Source organism: Passer domesticus, chromosome 25 (assembly GCF_036417665.1).
Source record: "Passer domesticus isolate bPasDom1 chromosome 25, bPasDom1.hap1, whole genome shotgun sequence".
Classification (NCBI taxonomy): Eukaryota; Metazoa; Chordata; class Aves; order Passeriformes; family Passeridae; genus Passer; species Passer domesticus.
The window spans coordinates 5,950,662-5,971,023 of record NC_087498.1 but is presented as its reverse complement, the minus strand read 5'-3'; the positions used below and the strand labels follow the sequence as shown (position 1 = coordinate 5,971,023).

General features: G+C 59.7%; 2 protein-coding genes across 4 annotated transcripts; both read right to left on the bottom strand.

Annotated features, from left to right (window-relative positions):
- Positions 1–649: 649 nt before the first annotated feature.
- On the bottom strand, positions 650–6,177 carry LOC135286033 (11-beta-hydroxysteroid dehydrogenase 1-like). Of its 3 annotated transcripts, none has more exons than XM_064398934.1 (6): positions 5,831–6,177; positions 5,088–5,218; positions 3,030–3,141; positions 2,285–2,470; positions 1,560–1,703; positions 650–903 (listed from the first exon to the last, which is right to left on the bottom strand). In XM_064398934.1, the coding sequence occupies exons 1-6, from the start codon at positions 5,916–5,918 to the stop codon at positions 668–670; spliced, it is 897 nt and encodes a 298-aa protein (XP_064255004.1). In that variant the 5' UTR covers positions 5,919–6,177; the 3' UTR covers positions 650–667. The 3 variants fall into 3 exon arrangements, with proteins under 3 accessions (XP_064255004.1, XP_064255003.1, XP_064255002.1); XM_064398933.1 differs by lacking the exon at positions 650–903 and having other exon boundaries at positions 1,203–1,703; positions 5,831–5,922; positions 6,022–6,177; XM_064398932.1 differs by lacking the exon at positions 650–903 and having other exon boundaries at positions 1,203–1,703.
- A 4,220-nt stretch (positions 6,178–10,397) lies between these two features.
- On the bottom strand, positions 10,398–11,503 carry G0S2 (G0/G1 switch 2). Its single transcript, XM_064399036.1, has 2 exons — positions 11,324–11,503; positions 10,398–10,986 (listed from the first exon to the last, which is right to left on the bottom strand). Exon 2 carries the CDS (start codon positions 10,950–10,952, stop codon positions 10,644–10,646), a length of 309 nt encoding a protein of 102 aa, XP_064255106.1. The 5' UTR covers positions 10,953–10,986; positions 11,324–11,503; the 3' UTR covers positions 10,398–10,643.
- Positions 11,504–20,362: the final 8,859 nt, after the last annotated feature.

Here is a 20,362-nt window from a genome sequence, read left to right as displayed (position 1 = left end):
ATTGCTGATGGTTCTGGTTTATCCTCTGGGCCATCACCATGGGGGTAACACTGGCAGTTTGCTGGGTGGCTCTTACCCCTAAAAAATATCCCTGTTGAGGAATACATGGGCTGCAAAAGGCAGTAAAGGAGCCAAGTGGATGAATAGGAAAGATCTTCAGCTTTCCCAGGGCTGTGATTCTGCTCAGTGTCTGCTGCGCAGGTGGCAAATGGCTTTGAGGGTGATTTTCTGAAAGTTTAAAGGGCAGAGCCCACTCTGTGTGTGCTGGTTTGTGAGGGTCATCTTGGGGTAAGGAGAAATTAGGGAGGAATTGTTCCCTGTGAGGGTGGCAGGGGTGCCCAGAGTGCCCAGTGGAGCTGTGCCCACGAACAGCTGAGAAAGGCGATAAAGCCCCGCCAGCACACGCAGAGCTGTCGGGTGAATACACTTTATTTAATAATTAGCTCAATAATTAGCGTTCCGCGGCCGGGCGGGGCCGGCGGGGCACGGAGCGGTGGCGGCCAGGAACGGGGCTGGCCGGGGACCCTCCCGGTGCCAGGGACCCTCCCGGTGCCAGGAGACCCTCCCGGTGCTAGGGACCCTCCCGGTGCCAGGGACCCTCCCGGGGCCGGGACCCTCCGGGTGCCAGGGGACCCTCCCGGGGCCGGGACCCTGGCGGGGCCGGGGCTCAGTGGGTTGGGCGGGGGGCGGCGGGGGGCGCGGGCAGGCGGTAGCGGCTCCGCACCAGGTAATCGAGCAGCTCCGCGGCGCAGTCCCGCAGCAGCAGCGGCAGCCGCGTGGAGCTGTAGCGGTAGTAGAGCTCCCTGCGGCGCAGCGCTGCGCCCTTGAGGATCTCCAGCGCGCACTCGTCCCGCGGCGCCGGCCGCTCCTGCAGCACCTCCGCGGCAGCGCGCACCGCGCGGTCTGCGCGCCGGGTCAGCGGGGACCCCCGGGATGGGGGAACGGGGAGAACGGGGATGGGGGAGAGCGGGGATCCCCGGGGGATGCGGGAGAGTGGGGATACCCAGGGGATGCAGGAGAGTGGGGATACCCGGGGGGTGGGGGAGAGTGGGGGTCTCTGGGGGATGGGGGAAAACAGGGATCTCTAGGGAATGGGGGAGTGTGGGGTCTCTGGGGGATGAGGGCAGAGCGGGGACCCCCGGGAGATGGGGGAGAGTGGGGATCCCCAGGGACGGGGGACAGTGGGGATCCCCTGGGGATGCAGGGAGAGTGGGAATCCGGAGGATGCAGGGAGAGCAGGGGTCTCTAGGGGATGGGGGAGAGTGGGGGTCTCTGGGGGATGTGGAGAGAACGGGCACCCCCGGGGGATGGGGAAGAACAGGGATACCTGGGGATGGGGGAGAGTGGGCACCCGAAGGGGTGTTGGGCTGTGCCAGCCTGTAAGCAGTGCCCAGTTTTACGTGGCACAGGGAAATAAATGGCCTTTGAGGCTGTTTTTTGGGGCAGACAGGTGGGATCCCCCAGAGGCTGCAGCAGGGGTGAAAGGCTGAGGGGGGCAGCAGAAGGAGCTGGGCTGGGGATGCTCAGCCCTGAGCAGGGCTGGACAGCTCTGCTCTCACCTGTGTCGATGAAGCCGAGGATGCAGAGCGTGATGGAAACATTAATGCTCTGAATGGCGAACTCCTGCCTCAGGGAGCTGAAAAATCCATCCAGGGCAAACTTAGTCGCAGAGTAGGGGACGGTAAAGGGGAACCCGACTTTACCTGGACACAGAGCAAAGTCCTGTGTTAGCACACGAGGCTGCTGTGCCTGACTGCTCTTCTGCCCTTCCTCAGAGACAGCATTTTACCAGTGAAGTGTCAGCCTGGCACCTGAGCACAGCCTTACAAATATTCCTGCTGGCTTCCAGCTCTTAAGGCCCAAGCCATGGCTCACATCTGCTCAGGGCATGGGCAGCCCACAGGCACCACAAAACCCTCAGAGGGCAGAGATGGAGCAAAGTTGAAACTCTTGGCCCTGGCCTGGGCTGCTCAGCAGAACACTGACAGCACGGCAGCTGTGGGTTTAACTGCAGATTCTCTTGAAGGAATTTGTTTTCTGCTCAATCCAATCACCCCATTTTGGTCAAAAACTGAAATGGGGTGATTGGATTGAGCAGAGAACAAATTCCTTCAAGAGAATCCCAAACCCGTCTGGATTTGGGTGTTGGGGCTGGTTTTGGTGGGCTTTCAGTGTGGAGCAGTTCTGCCTCTGGAGGTGCCTGCTGTCTCTGTGCTGCTCCTGGCAGCCCAGGTGCCTCCTGAGCCAGCCCCGTGCCACCAGCCTGCTGACACTGCCCGCTCACCTGCCATGGATGAAACCACCACGATGCTGCCCTGGCTCTCCTTCAGCATGGGCAGGGCTGACGTGGTCATGGCCACGTAGCTGAGGAAGTTGATTTCCAGGAGCTTTCGTACGTGCTCCACGTCCCCATCAAAAAAGCCAAAGTAGGACGCGCCAACATGGTTAAGGATCAGCATGTCCAGGCCTCCTGCAGCAGAAAAATGGAAAAATGGGCATTAGTGCTTGGGGGGAGAGGGCTGCAGCCAGCAAAACAACATTTTCTGGGAGCACACTAAGTGTAATCCAAGGAAATCAGGTTTTTGGGTCAGAGCTGTGGCCTGTTATCTCCGGAGCAGGGATACAGCCTGGATGGTGGCTGCCAGTAAATATTTTGTTGTGATATATTTTTTTGGTTCAAAACACAAATGCCATGGCCCAAGGGAGATCACCCTGAGCTGTCTGTGGGCCGGGAGGGAGAGGGAGTGCTGCATTTCTGAGCCGTGACCCGTGGCCACAGTGGCCAGGGCTGCTGGATGCCCCGGACCCCGGCACTGGGCTGATGAAATCCAGGGCTGTGACACTGCCAGAGGATGCCAGGAGGCCACAGGGCTGAAATCGAGAGCGCAGTTCAGTTTGAGAGGCAGCAGTGCAGGCAGAGGAGCGGGGCTGCAGAGGGCAGAATTCGGGGAGAATTTTCCCATCTCTCCTGATTTTTTTTGCACGGCCAGGCCGGGATGCTGGCAGCGTGCAGAGCAGTTCAGACGTACCCAGCGAGCTCTGAGCCTCCCTCACCACGTGCTGGGCGAAGGCCGTGTCCTCCATGGTGCCGCTGACGAAGCGCGCCGAGGCTGCTCCCAGCTCCAGGCAGCGCTGCACCACCTGCAGCATGGCACAGCGGGGCTCAGCAGCGCCCCCCTGCCCGGGAACCCCCTGCCCGGGACCCCCATCGCTGCCTGGGGACCCCATCCCTGCCCGGGACCCCCATCCCTGCCCGGGGACCCCATCCCTGCCTGGGAACCCCATCCCTGCCCGGGACCCCCATCCCTGCCTGGGAACCCCATCCCTGCCCGGGAACCCCCTGCCCGGGACCCCCATCCCTGCCTGGGGACCCCATCCCTGACTGGGAACCCTATCCCTGCCCGGGGACCCCATCCCTGCCCGGGGACCCCATCCCTGCCTGGGAACCCCATCCCTGACTGGGAACCCCTCCCTGCCTGGGAACCCCCTCCCTGCCCCGAGCCCCATCCCTGCCTGGGAACCCCATCCCTGCTTTGGGAACCCCATCCCTGCCCAGGAACCCCATCCCTGCCCAAGAACCCCATCCCTTCTTGGGAGCCCCCTCCCTGCCCCGAGCCCCATCCCTGCCCAGGAGCCCCCTCCCTGCCTGGGAGCCTCATCCCTGCTTTGGAAACCCCATCCCTGCCCTGGAGCCCTCTGGCTCTCAGGTGTGGGTGTCTGAGCTTCCTGTGATGTGTCCCCACCCAGAACCAGTGGTTTGGATTTTTGGGGAGTGTGTTTGGAGCCTTGTGAGCTTCAAAGGGAGCTGGAAAATGATTGCTTGGGTGGGCGCGTTCCCCGAGGCAGTCTGGCTGCTCCTGCGTGCAGGCTGAGCTGGAACTGCAGGAGTGTGGGATGAGGGGTGTGGGGATGTCACTGCGACTGTCACTGTGACTGTCCCTGTCCCTGTGTGCGGCCCAGACACTGCGGGGTGCAGTGCAGGGAGCTGTGTGTGCAGGAGGGGACACGTGTGTGTGTGTGTGTGTGTGTGTGTGTGCAGGAGGGGACACGTGTGTGTGTGTGTGTGTGTGTGTGTGTGTGTGTGTGCGTGCAGGAGGGGCTGCCAGGTGTGCAGGATCTCCCAGAGCACAGGGGTCTGTCACCATGCCCAGGTGGACCCTGTGCCTGTCACTGTGCTCAGCCAGGACCTGTGCAAGTCACCATGCCTGGGCAGGGCTGTGCCGTGGATGTCCCTGTGTGCCATGGATGTTCCTGTGTGTCCCTGTGTGCCATGGATGTTCCTGTGTGTCCCTGTGTGCCGTGGATGTCCCTGTGTGCCATGGATGTCCCTGTGTGCCGTGGATGTTCCTGTGTGTCCCTGTGTGCCGTGGATGTTCCTGTGTGCCATGGATGTTCCTGTGTGCCGTGGATGTTCCTGTGTGTCCCTGTGTGCCGTGGATGTTCCTGTGTGCCGTGGATGTTCCTGTGTATCCCTGTGTGCCGTGGATGTCCCTGTGTGCCATGGATGTTCCTGTGTGTCCCTGTGTGCCATGGATGTTCCTGTGTGCCCCTGTGTGCCATGGATGTTCCTGTGCGCCCTTGTGTGCCGTGGATGTTCCTGTGTATCCCTGTGTGCCGTGGATGTTCCTGTGTGCCGTGGATGTTCCTGTGTGTCCCTGTGTGCCGTGGATGTTCCTGTGTGCCGTGGATGTTCCTGTGTATCCCTGTGTGCCGTGGATGTTCCTGTGTGCCGTGGATGTTCCTGTGTATCCCTGTGTGCCGTGGATGTTCCTGTGTGCCGTGGATGTTCCTGTGTGCCGTGGATGTTCCTGCGTGTCCCTGTGTGCCGTGGATGTCCCTGTGTGCCATGGATGTTCCTGTGTGTCCCTGTGTGCCATGGATGTTCCTGTGTGCCCCTGTGTGCCGTGGATGCTCCTGTGTGCCGTGGATGTTCCTGTGTGTCCCTGTGTGCCGTGGATGTTCCTGTGTGCCATGGATGCTCCTGTGTGTCCCTGTGTGCCGTGGATGTCCCTGTGTGCCCCTGTGTGCCGTGGATGCTCCTGTGGGAGGTCCCCTCCCCTGCCATGCCCAGAGCAGTGCCCATTTACGTTCTGCAGCCGGGCCTGTGTCCGTGCCGTGAGCAGCACGTGGGAGCCCATCCGTGCCAGGTGATATGCCATCTGCTCGCCGATGCCCGTGCTGGCTCCCGTCACGATCACCCGCTTGCCCCGGAGCATCTCTGTGGCAGAGGCACAGCCCTCCCAGTTATCCCCACGCTCTTAGAAACACCTTTAAACTAAGAGACAATAAACCCCTGCGTGCCCTTCGGATCAGCAGTGAATTGGAAGGCAAAGGAGCCTGAGAGTGCAACGCCCCCGGCACCAGCGGGGCTCTCCCATGGCACGGCAGAAGCTGTGGGGCTGCTGCAGCTCCCCGGGGAATGCAGCGACACAGGGACACCTCTGGACTCTCCCAGCAGCTTTTCCCACCAGCCAGGGCACAATTTATCAACGCCACAGCTGTTCTGTAGTAAAAGCAATCCACTGAGTGCGTGCTCCAAGCTCTAACGCTCACAAGCCCTGTTTATAAACTCTTTTCCTGCACAGGGAAATTGGAGCACTCAGTGCCCTCTCCCTCTCGCCCCCTGCCTCACGGGCTCCTTCAGGAGATTTTTCTGCATGGCCCTTGCTCAGTTTGGTTTAAATCTGTGTTAAAGCCACTTTCCAGAATCCTCCACCACACAAAGGCTCGGCCGTGCCTCGCTCCGAGCTCTGAGCGGTTTCCATGCAAAACACCCAAATGTGGCTTTCTGTCGTTTTTTCCTAAAGTCAGATTCACTTTGGACACTTACCCGGATTGAAAGTGTCCCTCGCAGAATAGAACCAGAAGGCCAAAACCAATCCCAGAAAGGGAATGAGAATCTTTTGCAACCGACCCATCCCACTGTGGAGTCAGGAAATACAGCACGGGAGAGAAGGAAGGAACAAAAAACCCTCTGCAGAGCTGCTCCTGAGGGAAGCAGCAGTGTGACCCTTTAAAAACCTGCCAGCCGAGGAGCTGCAGCTTCCAAAGGCCCGGAAAATCACGGCTGGGTGGATGGATAAGCCAAGCAAAGCCCTTGCTTTGCTCCCTGCTGCCTGGCCTGGCCAGCGGGGCTGTTTGGGTTCTGCCCGGCTCTTTTCATATTTCCTGTCCTACATTAAAATGCAGAATTTTGCACAACACCCTGGAAGAGGTGTGTCTTTGCTGAGCAGCATCAAGTTTCACTTGGAGAACATCAGAGGGAGCCCAGTGCAGGTGGTTCAACACTGTCCTTTATTCTGCAGGCCCAGGGCAGGGCTGTGACCCCCAGCTGGTGCTGGGCTCCCCAGGGCAGGGCTGTGGCCCCCAGCTCATCCTGGGCTCCCCAGGGCAGGGCTGTGGCCCCCAGCTCATCCTGGGCTGCCCAGGGCAGGGCTGTGACCCCCAGCTGGTGCTGGGCTCCCCAGGGCAGGGCTGTGACCCCCAGCTCATCCTGGGCTCCCCAGGGCAGGGCTGTGGCCCCCAGCTCATCCTGGGCTCCCCAGGGCAGGGCTGTGACCCCCAGCTCATCCTGGGCTCCCCAGGGCAGGGCTGTGACCCCCAGCTCATCCTGGGCTCCCCAGGGCAGGGCTGTGACCCCCAGCTGGTGCTGGGCTGCCCAGGGCAGGGCTGTGACCCCCAGCTCATCCTGGGCTCCCCAGGGCAGGGCTGTGACCCCCAGCTGGTGCTGGGCTCCCCAGGGCAGGGCTGTGACCCCCAGCTGCTCAAGAACTTCTTTGGGACTTTTTCTTGGGGGTGGGAGCAGGAAAGGCTGCGGGGAAGGGTTCTGTGACCTGGCTGCTGCAAGGCTTGGTGGGCAGAGCCCAGAGCTGTGCCAGAGCTGTGCCCAGAGTCGTGCTCCCTGTGCCAGAGCTGTGCCAGAGCTGTGCCCTGTGTGCACAGAGCTGTGCCCTGTGTGCCAGAGCTGTGCCAGACCTTTGCCCAGAGCCGTGCCCCCTGTGCCAGAGCTGTGCCAGAGCTGTGCCCCCTGTGCCCGAGCCCTGCTGTCCTGGATCACCCCTCTGGGTGGCCCCGGGTGCGTTCCCTGTCCCTGTCCCAGTGCCCAGGGCTGTGCTCCCGAGGGTGCTCCTGCCCTGTGCCCACCCTGGGCAGGGAGCGTGTCCTGGCAGACCCCGAGAGGGGAGCGGGGAGCCTGGGGAGCCCCTCAGGTGCCAGGGCACGGCTGGGGCTGGGGCAGGTTCGTGCAGGCAGCTCCAAGGCTCAAAAACACTTGGCAGGAATTTGGATTCCACTTCTTTTTTTTAATTTTATTTTTTTTCCCCTTTTATGAATGACATTCAGCTTTTTTCAAATCATTATTGAATATTGATCAAATGCAGAAGATTTTCCTTTTCCTTTTTTTTTTCTTTCCCCTCTTGCTTTCCTTTATCTCATAGACATTCCAATATTATTTTTCCCTCCCTGCTGTCGCAGTGCCCTTTGCCATGAACACAGCTCCAATTCCTTCCTTTACAGACGGGGCCACCACGATATCAGGGCTGGCTGCCCTCGGTTCTGCTTTTCCCCTTGCACATCCTGCAGGTCCCATCGCTGTCAGGCCACACTGGAAATGCCCTCCCAGTCCCAGGGCAGCTGAGAGGATTGGGGGATGGCTTTGCTTTGGTTTGACATCACAGTTCTGCTGCTTTAGAGACAATCCCATGATGTTTGAGTCCTTTCCAAGCCCTAAATTTGTGTTTTTTTCCCTGTGTGACCAAATTGGGAATTTCTGCCTTGAAGTTCCATTGCTGGGACAGCGGCTGCTGGGAGCCTTGGCCGCTGTCCATGTTCCCAGTGCCCTTGGAGCTGGGCTGAGGCTGATATTCTTATCTGCACCCCTAAATTTAGCCTGGCAGCCCCTGGGGTATGCAGTGTGCACGCTGACATAGTGAGGGCTCTCTGCTGACATCCAGCCCCTGCCTTTGGAGTGGCTGAGCTGTCAGGGGAGGGCTGAGCCCCTGGCATGAGGGGCTGGGTGACAGCTCCAGGCTGAAACCAGATCTTTGAAAGATGGCTGCACACAAAGACCCACCTGAGTTTGTGCCAGCTGCGTTTTTTCCCTGAGAATTTAATGTACCAGGGAAGTGTCACCTTTACAGGCTGGAATAAACCACACTGAGACAAGTCTCAGAGGAGCAGGGACAGGGACAGGGACAGGAGAGGGGACAGGAGAGGGGCAGGGGCAAGAACGGGGCAGGGGACAGGGAAGGGCAGGGTCGGGAGCGGGACCAGGGGCAGGAGAGGGGCAGGAACAGGAGAAGGAGAAGGAGAAGGAGAAGGAGAAGGAGAAGGAGAAGGAGAAGGAGAAGGAGAAGGAGAAGGAGAAGGAGAAGGAGAAGGAGAAGGAGAAGGAGAAGGAGAAGGAGAAGGAGAAGGAGAAGGAGAAGGAGAAGGAGAAGGAGAAGGAACAGGAGCAGGGCAGAAGCGGGGCAAGGCAGTGGCAGGAGAGGGGCAGGAGCAGGGCAGGAGCAGGGCACAGCCCGTCCTCCGCGGGCCCTGCCGAGCAGGGCTGTGCTTTAGCTCCCTAATCCCCTGAGCTGCCTTAGCCGAGGCTATTTTGACTGCTCCCAACCCTCTTTGCTTTAAGCTCCTCACTGGGAGGAGGAGGTGTGGGCAGCCAGGCAGCACAGCCGGGGGTTTGGGGCAGCCTGGAGGGGCTCACCTGGATCCCCCGGGGGCTCAGGGGGTCCCTCTCTCCCTTTCCCAGTGCCCGACCGCGGGGCAGGCAGGGTGGCACACCTGGGACTGGCAGGGCAGGGCTGGTCGGGGGGCTCAGGGGGATTAAAGCTGCCCAGGACGGGCTGGCACTGTCCCCTGGGTGTGACCCGCGTGAGCTGGCAGGACACGGCAGCCCTGGGAGCGCCTCCATCCCCCCGACACCACCACGGGCACCCCGCTCCTGCCCTGTCCTGCCCCAGGGGTCGCACAGCCAGCTCCAGCCCGGCCTTCCTGCCCCGAAATGTAAAAACCCTTAAAAAGCTGGGGTGGGCAGGGCAATGGCGCTCCTCAGCTGGTGACCCCTTCAGGCCTGAATTCGAGTTTCCCCAAGAAACTTCCACCGGTGTCAGCGAGGGGTGGGATTGGTCAGCCCTGCCAGAGACCAAAGGGCATTCAGTTACAGAATCAATTCATTCAGTCACAGACTAAATGGAGTAATTCTCAAATACTGTTTTAAATTAACCTATCATTTTAATTGAGGAAAAGTCCTTTAAATGTGAAAGCTTGAGCAGATTTTTTGTGCAGATGCTGGGTAGGATTCTTTCTCCACTTGGTGCTGCTGGGTTTGTTTTGGTAACAGAAATAATCGTCAGTAAAATGAGTTGTGGGTTGCGTATTGTGAAAATGAAATTGTGAACTTCAGCCGTGTTCTGACATTTTCAGGTCCTGGTCTTGCGTTGTGCAGCTCAGGGAGGAGCTGTGCACTGGGCACTGAGGTCTGGCAGGGCTTTTTCATTTTCCATGAGCCGTGTTTGGCTCAATTATTTTGTCTTTAGCTGGAGAGTGGCACACTGCTGGTCATCTCCCAGGTTCTGTGCGGTGTGTACCCTGCTGCTCCTGCCCTGAGGGCGTCTTTGAGCAGATAAAGAGGATTTTCTGCCCTGGCCAGGGCTGGCAGGGCCTGTTTGCCTGCCCTCCCCTCTGCAGTGCAGCCGGGATCACTCAGCTGTGGCTGGCTGCAGACTTTGACTGACATGACACAGTCCTGAATGCAAGAGATTCTTGCTAAGCCCCAGAACATTTTTTAAATAGGTGAAAGTCCTCTAATGCTCCTGGCAGCGCTCTGAGTGGAGCCTGAAGCCTGGAACAGTTTGCACACCGCCGGGCTGACTGGGCCATCTCCGGCTTTTTCCATCTGTGACACCCTGGGACTCTGGAATCCAAAATTCCCCTGGCACTCTGCAATCCAAAATTCACTCAGGTGCCTGTGGTGGCCTTGTGAAAGATCCCAGGAAAGGTGGAAGGGTTTTGGTTTTGGTTTGAAGATTTTTAGCTGTGCAGCAGCTGTTGGAGGAGTGCCAGGGCAAGAACGGGGTTTGATTTATTTTAAAGCAGTTCTGTGCCCACGTGGCCGTGGCAGAGACAAATCTGTGCCATTGAACCCAGATAACCCCCGAAGCACAGCCCCACCTCCAGCTCGGGCCATGTGGCACCCGTGTGACACAAATGCCACCTTGGGAAGGAGCAGAGGGACAGACAGACAGACAGAACAGCCCCCAGAGCAGCCTCGCTGGGTTCATCTCCTCCCCTGCCCCCTGCGTCCCCCCCTGCCCCCCAGAAGGAGCCAGAGGTGTGAGCAAAACCTCTGCAAACCAGCACGGGAAGGCTTTGAAAACAAACGCAGCAAGAGAGAGCAGCGGTACCATATAAAATATTTATTGATCTTGCAAAACGGTGTAAAATGCGTCCGTAAGAAAAATAAGAACCCGCGCTGTGCGTCGCGCGCGGGTTTATACCAACAAAAGGTATTTTTCCCCACTGCTGCACGGCAGCAAATATAACCCTTCACTTGTGGCGAGGCTCACACGGGCAGCCTCCTTCAGCCGAGCCTTCTCTTCGTGCTGGAACCCCCTGGGCAGGCGGAGTCTCTGGGTGCTGTGGCCAGCCTAGGACGCGTGCTGCCGGGTCACCAGGGCCCTCTGCAGCGCCGGCGCAGCCTTGCCCTTGGCCAGCACCAAATCCTCCCTTTTCTGCGGCAGCCGCTGCTCCCGGGGCGCCGCGGCCTTGCTCCTGTCCTCCTCCTCCTCCGGGCTGCCCTGGGAGCTGAAGGGGCTGCACACGGTCTCCACCAGGCCGATGACCACCCCGAAGAAGGCCAGCACGCTGCCCAGCATGTACAGCTTGACCATCTTCCTGTTGGGCTTCTGGCTGAGCATTTCCTTGGCGAAGGGGATCAGCTCGTGCATGGTTTCCATTTCAGTTCTGCAGCAGTGGGTTTGGATGTGGGTTCTGGAGGAGAAGAGAGAGGGGGATGTGAGTTAAATCCAGCGGCTGTGGTGGCAGAGCTCTCCCGGCTCCCTGAGCTCCCCGCAGCTGTGCTCTAAATGGGGATTTTTGCTGAAGGTTTGCTTCAGGAAAATGCACCCACCCTGTCCCTGCGGTGCTCCAGGATGGAGCCACCCTCCCCAGGACAGAGCCACCCTCCCCAGGACAGAGCCACCCTCCCCAGGCTGTGGTGGGGGCACTCGCTGCTGGTCCCACGCGTTTTGAGCAGCGTCCCACCGCATCCCATCCCATCCCACCGCATTCCCCATCCCACCGCATCCCGTCCCCTCTCAGCCCTTACCGGCGGTGTTGCTGCGGGCTGTGCTGTGCTGTGCTGTGCTGTGCAGGGAGCGCTGCGGTGTTGCTGCAGGGCTGAGCGGTGCAGGGAGCAGTGCAGGAGCAGTGCAGGGAGCAGTGCGGTGGTGCTGCGGGGCTGTGCTGCTGTCGCTGTCGCAGCCGCTCCGCTGCAGCTGCTGCCCGGGGCCGCCGCCGCCGCCTTTTATCGCTGCCGGGGCGGGCGGGGCGGGGGCCGGGCCGGGAGCGGGGCCCGGAGCCGGGGCCAGCCCGGCCCCCCCGCGCCTGGCAGCTCCTGCCCCTAATCCGGCCAGACAGAAAAAAAAACCCACTCTTTTTTTTTTTTTTTTTTTTTTTTTAAACCCTTTCCTCTCCCACTTTTTACATTTTTTTTGTTTCTTTTTATCTCTTCATTCCATTTCTTTCTCCTTCCATTTCTCCTTGTGTTTTCCCATCCCTCCTTCAATTTCTTCTTTTTCTCTTAAAAAACTTATTTTTCCTTCCTCCAAAAACCCCCAAGATTGTCTCAGTCGAATCCCCCAACCAGAGATCTGATGCCTGGCTTGCTGTGCAGCTCTGTACCTGCTTCTGCAATAAATATTTCAAATCTTCACACAAATATATTGCCTGGGAGGCAGGGACAGGGTCTGTGCCCACAGCTCCCAAAACAGGGCAGCGTTTGGGTCAGGGCTCGGGGCTGTGAATGGCAATTCTGCAAAATGTCCCTGCCTTGCTGCCAGTGGCCAATTCTGAAAAATGTCCCTGCCTTGCTGCCACTCTGTGGGGAAGGAGTGAGAAAACACCCTGGGGACACAGCGGGTCGGTGTCACCGGGCTGAGGTGTGACAGTGTCACCGGGCAGAGGTGTGACATGCTCGTGGAAGGTTTCTCCAGGTGCCTCACCAGCCATGAGCAGGTGATTCTGCAGGTGTGACAGCCCCCGACTTCCTGGGAGTGAGAGAACTTCGGGAAAGTCCAAGGATGGAGAAGGGACATCAACTTCTGATCCACTCTTCACTCTTCCTGCACCTCGTGCTGAATCTGTGTCCCCCCCTTTGTGCCCCCCTTGTGCCCCCCTTTGTGCCCCCTTTGTGCCCCCCTGTGTCCCCCCCTGTGTCACTCCGTGCCACCTGCAGCCCGGTGCTGTTTCCGACCTGGCCTGCAGCCCGGCAGTGTTGCACCAGTAACCCCCAGCACTGCTGATGGTGCAAGAACGATTGCATCATCATCACCATCACCACCATCATCTGCTCCGGCTGCAGGGGCCCTCTGGGCTCCATCTCAGCCCAGCCCAGAGAGCTGCTGAAGCCTCGAGGGGTGGTTGGGATCTACAGCAGATGAGGGGCTCTGGGACAGGCTGGTCCAGGGGGCTGAGAGGACGGGAATTGCTCTGCAATTGAAATATCAGCTGATGCTGCAGCAGCAGTTTTAGGGAGGGGTTGGTGGATGTGGAAGGAGTAAAGTTCATGTCCTTCCTGCCCTCCTCCTCCTCAGCTCGGGTGCCCCACGCTGCCCGGCTCTCTGCCCAGGAGCTGGGCACTGCTGAGCAGCCCCAAAAAGGGGCCCGGCCCTTGGATGTGAGGGGTTTTCCCGAGGCCCTTGGATGTGAGGGGTTTTCCCGAGGCCGAGCCGTGCCGGGCGCGGGGCAGTGACTCAGCCCTGGCTCCTCACATCCCGCACGTCCTGGGCTGCTCCAGGGAAACGCTCCTGCTGAAACTTGGAGTTTTTGCTTTTATTTTTGCAATTTTGAGTCTGCTTAGGAAATTGTATTGCAAGACTGGCTGTAAAAGTTGCTAAAGACTTGTCTATCCCTCCTCAGCGTCTGGGGTTTTCTGCTTTAAATAAAGGGTCCTTATCTTCCCTGCCAGCTTGGCAGCCGAGGCTGCGGCCGATCCCTGGGTTCGGGCTGTGCTTTTTCACTGCTGCAACACTCAAAAAAAATGGCTTTTGGAGAAAAGATAGCTGGAGGAGACAGCGACCAGACAGGGAAGTTCAAGGGCACGGCTGCCCTCGGGGGTCACCGTGCTGCCCCTCAGCTCCAGCACAGGCGGGGCTGCTCCGGCCCCTGGCACAAAGGGCGCTGTCACTGTGACATTTCACCTACAAAACGGATTTTTGGTTGGTTTTGGGGTTTTTTTTCAGGCAGGGTTTTTGTTTCCTGCTGAGCCTTGTGTTTGCAGGTCTTTTCCTGAGGGCTGGGAAGGGTATTTTTGTTCATGAAATACTGATGGAGAGGTCCGTGCTTTCCCAAATGCTGAGAGCTGGAGCTTTTGGGCTGACACGGAGCTCAGGATAATTTTGAGCATTAACCAATCAGCTGGTAATCATCTCTGGCAAACACTTCTCATGGCAGCACTCAGATTGTGTTGATCTAATTTAATAATTTAACAACAATTAATTCAATTTTGGTTTAGATTTCAGTAACAAAGCCTATGCAAGCTCGTTGTGTGGACATTTAAATTGAATTAAGTGGATAAAACGATTAATGGTTAACACTAAATTAGACTAATTTTAGCCGTTCTAAATCTTATTTGGGAGAGTCTGCACGAGGACGTTGTCAGGTTTAATCGCAACTTTGCCTGAGCCGGGCTTTGTGCCTGGGGAGCCGCACGAGCTGAACGTCACGGGGGAAGCGCTGTGCCTGAACCTCCCCTGCAAGGTCAGCGGCTTGAGCCGAGCCTCGCCGGGAGGGGAGCCCGGGGCGCGGCAGCTCGGGGAGGATGCTCCGGAGCGCCGGCCGGGAGACCCGCCTGGAACTGCCCTGCAGGGGCACGGGGGTGCTGGGCTGCACCGGGGCGCCTCTGCAAAAACTGGGCATCCTCCTGGCACGGCTGGGTGGGCACGGTGCCCTCGGTGCCAGGGGTGACATTGGTACCAGGGGGTGACCTTGGTAAAGCGGGGTGACCTTGGTAAAGCGGGGTGCCCTCAGTACCAGAGGTGCCCTTGAAGATGCACTCGGAGCAGGAGAGAGTCCCGCTCCCATCCCCGCTCCATCCCCTCTCCATCCTTCTCCCATCCCGTTCCCATCCCCGTTCCCATCCCCGCTCCCATCCCTGCTCCATCCCCGTTCCCATCCCCGTTCCTGGCCCTTTTCCCATCCCCGCGGAGGTTTCCAGGAGCCCGGCTCTGGTTTCAGCGCCCGGGGCCGGGCTGGCACTCCGCGCTGGCATGGGCAGGGGCACGGCAGGCGCTGGGCACAGCAGGCGCCGGGCACGCCGCGGGTGCGTGCTGCGGGAGGAGAGCTGCCCTGGAAGGGGCTGGCAGGGGACGGGAGCTGCCCCTCCTGCCAGAACAGCCCCACAGCACGCCCAGGAGGCTTCCAGGGTGCCTGATCTGCTCGGGCACACGCTGCTGCAGGGGGGGTCACCCTGAAACACCCAAGGGAGCAAGGAGAGAAAAGGGGAAGGGAACCCTAAAGCCCTGCAAACCCCAAAGCCCAGCAAACCCTAAAGCCCTGCAAACCCCAAAGCCCAGCAAACCCTAAAGCCCTGCAAACCCTAAAGCCCAGCAAGGCTTGTTAAGGACCTGTCCTATTGCAAATGAATAAAATAAAGCAGGTTTGGCTCCACCAGCCCGGCTGTGCCTGCTGGGCCCAGAGCAGCCTCCCCAGGCTGGGATGGACTCAGGCTGCAGAGAGCTCTGGCACAGCTCTGGCACAGCTCTGGCACAGCTCTGGCATGGCTGCCTCAGAACCCTGCCCTGCCGTGGGGTCTGAGGAGTGGTCACTGCCCTGGGCAGGTCACAGGGGCACAGCCACGGGGACTCTGCTGCTGGTCCTGTCCCTGTGCCCCTGGTGCCAGCACTGTCCCTGTGCTCTGGTGCCAGCAGTGCCCTGTCCCTCGGTGCCAGCTCCCTGAGTGTGGCACCCCAGGGTGGGCTCAGCAGCATCACAAGAACAGCACAGAGCTGTTGCCTCACCTCCCACGTGTCTGTGAGTGGGCAAGGGTCGGGCACTGCTGGACTTTGTCTGCTCCGTAGGCTGTGCCAGGGAGGGCAGCAAAGGTGGCACCAGCCTCTCTTCTACCTGGGCAGGCAGGAGCAGCAAACAGCGTGTTCTTGGTGTCACACAGGGGCAATCTGTGCCTTACAGGGGCTCCTAAATGTCCCTAAATGTCAGTTTAAACTTAAAGGGGGCTTAAGGTTTAAACTTCTGCCCTGGATGTTGCAGGGAGAGGCTTTTGGGGGTTTGCTGGCTGGCACCAGGGTGCAGAGACCCCCCCCATTCCACCTGGAAGAGCCAAAATCCTCCAGAGGAGAGCTGGACGCTTTCCTGATGGAATATTTTCCTGTTTAGAGAGCAGGGATGTGACAAAAATAACGCTGCTCCCCTGCAAGGATCATTTTATCAAGGTCCCGGTGGGAAGTGGGCACAGTGCCAGCTGTGCCCTGCCAGCCCTGCGCCGTGGGCCTCGTGCCTGGGGGGCCGTGCAGCCCAGCCCTCCTGCTCCACGGGGACACTGGGGACGTTGGGACACTCGGGGTACTGGGAACACTGGGATACTGGGATTCTGGGGATATTGAGGCATTCTGTGCCAACCCATCGAGGGCCAGGCCACAGGGAATTCCATGGCGTGGGGAAAGCAGCTGGGGGGAAAAGGAAAACCCAATTTAAGGGCAAATCCCGAGCCTTTGCCTTGCTGTGTGGAAGGATTTGGGACGGCTGCTGTGCCCCAGGGCTGGGCTGGGTGAGGGGCAGCTCCTGAGCCCCAGCTGTGCCCACAGCTGTGCCCTCCCTGGCAGCACAGTCCTGCCCCAGCTGTGCCCACAGCTGTGCCCTCCATGCCACCAGTCCTGCCCCAGCTGTGCCCTCCATGCCACCAGTCCTGCCCCAGCTGTGCCCACAGCTGTGCCCTCCCTGGCAGCACAGTCCTGCCCCAGCTGTGCCCACAGCTGTGCCCTCCATGCCACCAGTCCTGCCCCAGCTGTGCCCACAGCTGTGCCCTCCCTGGCAGCACAGTTCTGCCCCAGCTGTGCCCACAGCTGTGCCCTCCATGCCAGCAGTCCTGCCCCAGCTGTGCCCACAGCTGGCACGGCTGCGGGGCTGCACAGGGAGCTGGGCTCACAGCACTGCTGCCCTTTGGAGCCAGCTCCCAGAGTTACTGGAATTTAAACCCAAAGTAGGTCAGTGGCACTTTGGTTCAAAGTTTTATTTGCTTTCAGAGCAGGTTTTCAGAACATGAACTGGAATTTCATCAGGAATTCCTGAAGTGCTTTTAAAGGAGATCATGGTAATTAGCCAAGCCAGTGATTTAAATCATCTCTGCTGGAATAAAGAGGTGGTTTGCTGGTCAGGATTGAATTAAAATGGGAAATGAAAAGATTAGGTGGAGGAAAACCTCCTTTATTACTGATATGATTAATCTTCCAGCTCAGAGGGTTATCAGAAAGTTACAACACGAGACATAATTTCTTACCCCTGACAAAACCTCCCAAGTTTTCCTTTTCCCAAGCAGCTCCAGTGCTTCCAGCCCATGTCCCGTGACTCTTGCAGGTTTTTCCCCCAAAGGCTGCAGGTGCCTGACAGGACTCAGGCTGTGCCTGCCCAGAGCTGGGAGGATTCATCCCAGCCCTGGGAACTCGGGGGCTGGAGGGGGCTGGGAGTCCAGACTCTGCCCTGCCCCGTGCCAAGATCCTGCTCTGCATAAGCAAATTATCCCCGTGCCTGGTTTTGTCCCATTGTAAAGCAGCTGCTCGTGCAGCAAACGTGCTTTCAGGAATTGTGCTTCAGACATTTCTTAATCCTTCCATGGAAAATGTGACAGCAGCATTAAGTATTGTTCCATTTCTGTGTGCTTGAACTACAAACCCGTCCTGAAGCAGCACCCTTTTCCCTGTGCAGTGTCCCCTGTGCAGTGTCCCCTGTGCAGTGTCCCCTGTGCAATGTCCCTGTGCAGTGTCCCCAGCTTCACCTGGGCCTGAGCCTTCCTGCCCTGCAGGGCTGGCACACGGATCCTGCCTGGCACACAGATCCTGCCTGGCACACGGATCCTGCTGGGCACAGAGATCCTGCCCTGCACAGGGATCCTGCCTGGCACACGGATCCTGCTGGGCACAGGGATCCTGCCTGGCACAGGGATCCTGCCCTGCACAGGGATCCTGCCTGGCACACGGATCCTGCTGGGCACAGGGATCCTGCCCTGCACACAGATCCTGCTGGGCACAGGGATCCTGCCTGGCACAGGGATCCTGCCTGGCACAGAGATCCTGCCCTGCACACAGATCCTGCCTGGCACACGGATCCTGCCCAGCACACGGATCCTGCCTGGTACACGGATCCTGCCGGGCACAGGGCTCAGGCTCTCCTGCCCCTGTGGTGCCCCTGGGCACGGGCAGCAGCAGCTGGTGCCGATCCGCCCCTGGAGAAGAGGCTTTCCTCGGCAATGCTCCTGCAGGGCAGGGGACGTCCCGTGACTCAGAGCACGGTTTCCTGCGGGACTGAATGGTGTTTGTTCTCCAGGGAATGTCTCGCCCAGCCCTCGGAGGGCTGTGGGCACACCTGGCACAGGTCAGCACAGGCTGGAGAGGAACTGGAGCCCTGTGAGCATCCCCTGTCTGTCCCACCCACCCCAGATTGTTCCAGCCCTTGCATTTATTTGCTGTGGTGAATTTCCAGCAGCAGTTCCCATCTCCATCTGCAACACCTTCCCCCCCTGCTGCCCAGGACAGCGCTGGGGCTGTTCCAGCCCCTGGTGCCACCAGGGCTTTGAGGGACCCCCTCTCCCTGAGCACCCCCGTTCACAGCTGATTTTCCCTTTCCCATTTCCTCGCTTTGCAGTTGATTTTCTGTGCCGAGCCCTTCCCTCGGTGTTGTTCTTGTTTGAACCTGTGCAGCCTGGCACTGCAGGCGATGTTTTACCTTGGGTGGCTCTGCGGGGTCGGTGGGAGCCCTTCTCACACCCGGGGGGCCACAGAGGGGCTCGGCGTGGGGCTCTCCGAGCAGCTCGGGGCAGGTCCCATCCCATCCAGGGTTTCTTCTCGCTTCCCTTTCCCTTCAGACATTCCAGGGCTCCTCTGGCTCCCCTTGCCGCCGGGCGGGGCTGGGGAGGAGGAATGCGGCGTTACCGCATTGCTGAGCAGGAGCCGAGCACGCCCAGGTGTGCCCAGGTGTGCCCAGGTGTGCCGCACCTCAGCCCGGCTTTCACACTCTGTAGCCCCAGGGACGATATTTTTATTTTTTATTTTTTCCCCAGCCCTGTGTGGCGCCCTGCTCGGAGCTGCTGGCCCTCAGCTTGTGCCCGTGTCCCTCAGGGTGGGGACACACGTGGGTGACACAACAGCAGGAGACACCTGGGGTCGCCTGGGGGGTCCTGCTGAGCCCCTCAGCCCTATGGGACAGGAGCTGACCTTCGGGTTATCCCACTGAAGCACGTGGAAAGGGCTCGGTAAAGTTCTGCTGAGGATGAAATTTCAGTTTTAGCAGGAATTCAGTGCGTGGGCAGCGCTGGGGGGAGGTGGCTGCTCTCAGCAGGGTTTAGGGGTTTCCGACTCTGCTGCCGCTGTACAATAATAACAAATCAATAAATAAATCAATAAATAACAAATGCTGCTGTTTCCGTTGGTATTCAAAGGCTGGAGCTGAGGTGCTGGAAGCGGCACTGCCGTGCCAACCGGTGTGGGCACAGCGTGCCAACCCTGCCCCGAGGGTGGGCGAGCTCTGTGCAGCGGCTCCAGGAGCCCAGGTGGGTTAGACCGAGCCCAGATGGGTTAAACCGAGCCCAGATGGGTTACACCGAGCCCAGCCAAGTTAAACCGAGCCCAGCCGGGTTACACCGAGCCCAGCCGGGTTACACCGAGCCCAGCTGGGTTACACCGAGCCCAGATGGGTTAAACCGAGCCCAGCCACGTTACACCGAGCCCAGCCGGGTTACACCGAGCCCAGCCGGGTTACACCGAGCCCAGCCAGGTTACACCGAGCCCAGATGGGCTACACCGAGCCCAGCCGGGTTACACCGAGCCCAGCTGGGTTACACCGAGCCCAGCCGGGTTACACCGAGCCCAGCTACGTTACACCGAGCCCAGCCGGGTTACACCGAGCCCAGCCGGGTTACACCGAGCCCAGCTGGGTTACACCGAGCCCAGATGGGTTACACCGAGCCCAGCCGGGTTACACCGAGCCCAGATGGGTTAGACCGAGCCCAGCCAAGTTAAACCAAGCCCAGCCAGGTTACACCGAGCCCAGCCAAGTTAAACTGAGCCCAGCCGGGTTACACTGAGCCCAGCCAGGTTACACCGAGCCCAGCTGGGTTACACCGAGCCCAGATGGGTTAGACCGAGCCCAGCCACGTTACACCGAGCCCAGCCGAGTTATACCGAGCCCAGATGGGTTAAACCGAGCCCAGATGGGTTAAACCGAGCCCAGCCAGGTTATACCGAGCCCAGATGGGTTAAACCGAGCCCAGCTGGGTTACACCGAGCCCAGCCGGGTTACACCGAGCCCACATGGGTTAGACCGAGCCCCGCCAGCTTAGACCGAGCCCAGCCGGGTTAGACCGAGCCCAGCTGGGTTACACCGAGCCCAGCCGGGTTAGACCCAGCCCAGGCGGGTTTCCCCTGCTCCCTGCCCGCCGTGCCCGCCCGGGAGCTGCCGGGAGCCGTGCGCTCACAGGGTGTGGATGTCTGGGATCCTGAATCACTCCTTTGTCATCGCTGCACCCACAGGCACCTTCTCGGCAGGTGAGGCAGCGGCGTTTAAAGCCGGCGAGGCTCGGCCGGCGTCAGAGCTGCGGCGGCTGCGGGGACGTGGGGACACGGCAGGGGACACAGGGGACACAGGGGACACGGCAGGTGAGGCTGCTGTTTGCTGGGGTGTGTGCTGGCAGCATTTCCTCCCCCGGGGCTCCTTTCCCTGCCGGAGACGCTCACGGGAGGTTTTTATGGATTTCTCCTTTTCCTGGAATGTGAGTTCGGGCCACGGAGCGAGCTGGGATCCGGGACTGGCTCGGGAAGCGCAGGCGAGGGTGGGGCTGGGGCACCCAGGGTGCCCGGGGGGTGCCTGGGGGCTGTGGGGTCGTGTGTGCCCACTCCAGCCCCGTCCTGCCGGCACCAGC

Bases quoted from the DNA above. Each gene is read 5' to 3' on its own strand.
- LOC135286033 (XM_064398932.1), bottom strand. From the start codon at position 5,918: ATGGGTCGGTTGCAAAAGATTCTCATTCCCTTTCTGGGATTGGTTTTG. The intron at 2,471-3,029 runs GTACGTCTGAAC...TTTCTGCTGCAG, and splicing joins GGAGGCTCAGAGCTCGCTGG to GAGGCCTGGACATGCTGATC. The intron at 1,704-2,284 runs GTGAGCGGGCAG...CTCTGTGTCCAG, and splicing joins GGTGGTTTCATCCATGGCAG to GTAAAGTCGGGTTCCCCTTT.
- G0S2 (XM_064399036.1), bottom strand. From the start codon at position 10,952: ATGGAAACCATGCACGAGCTGATCCCCTTCGCCAAGGAAATGCTCAGC.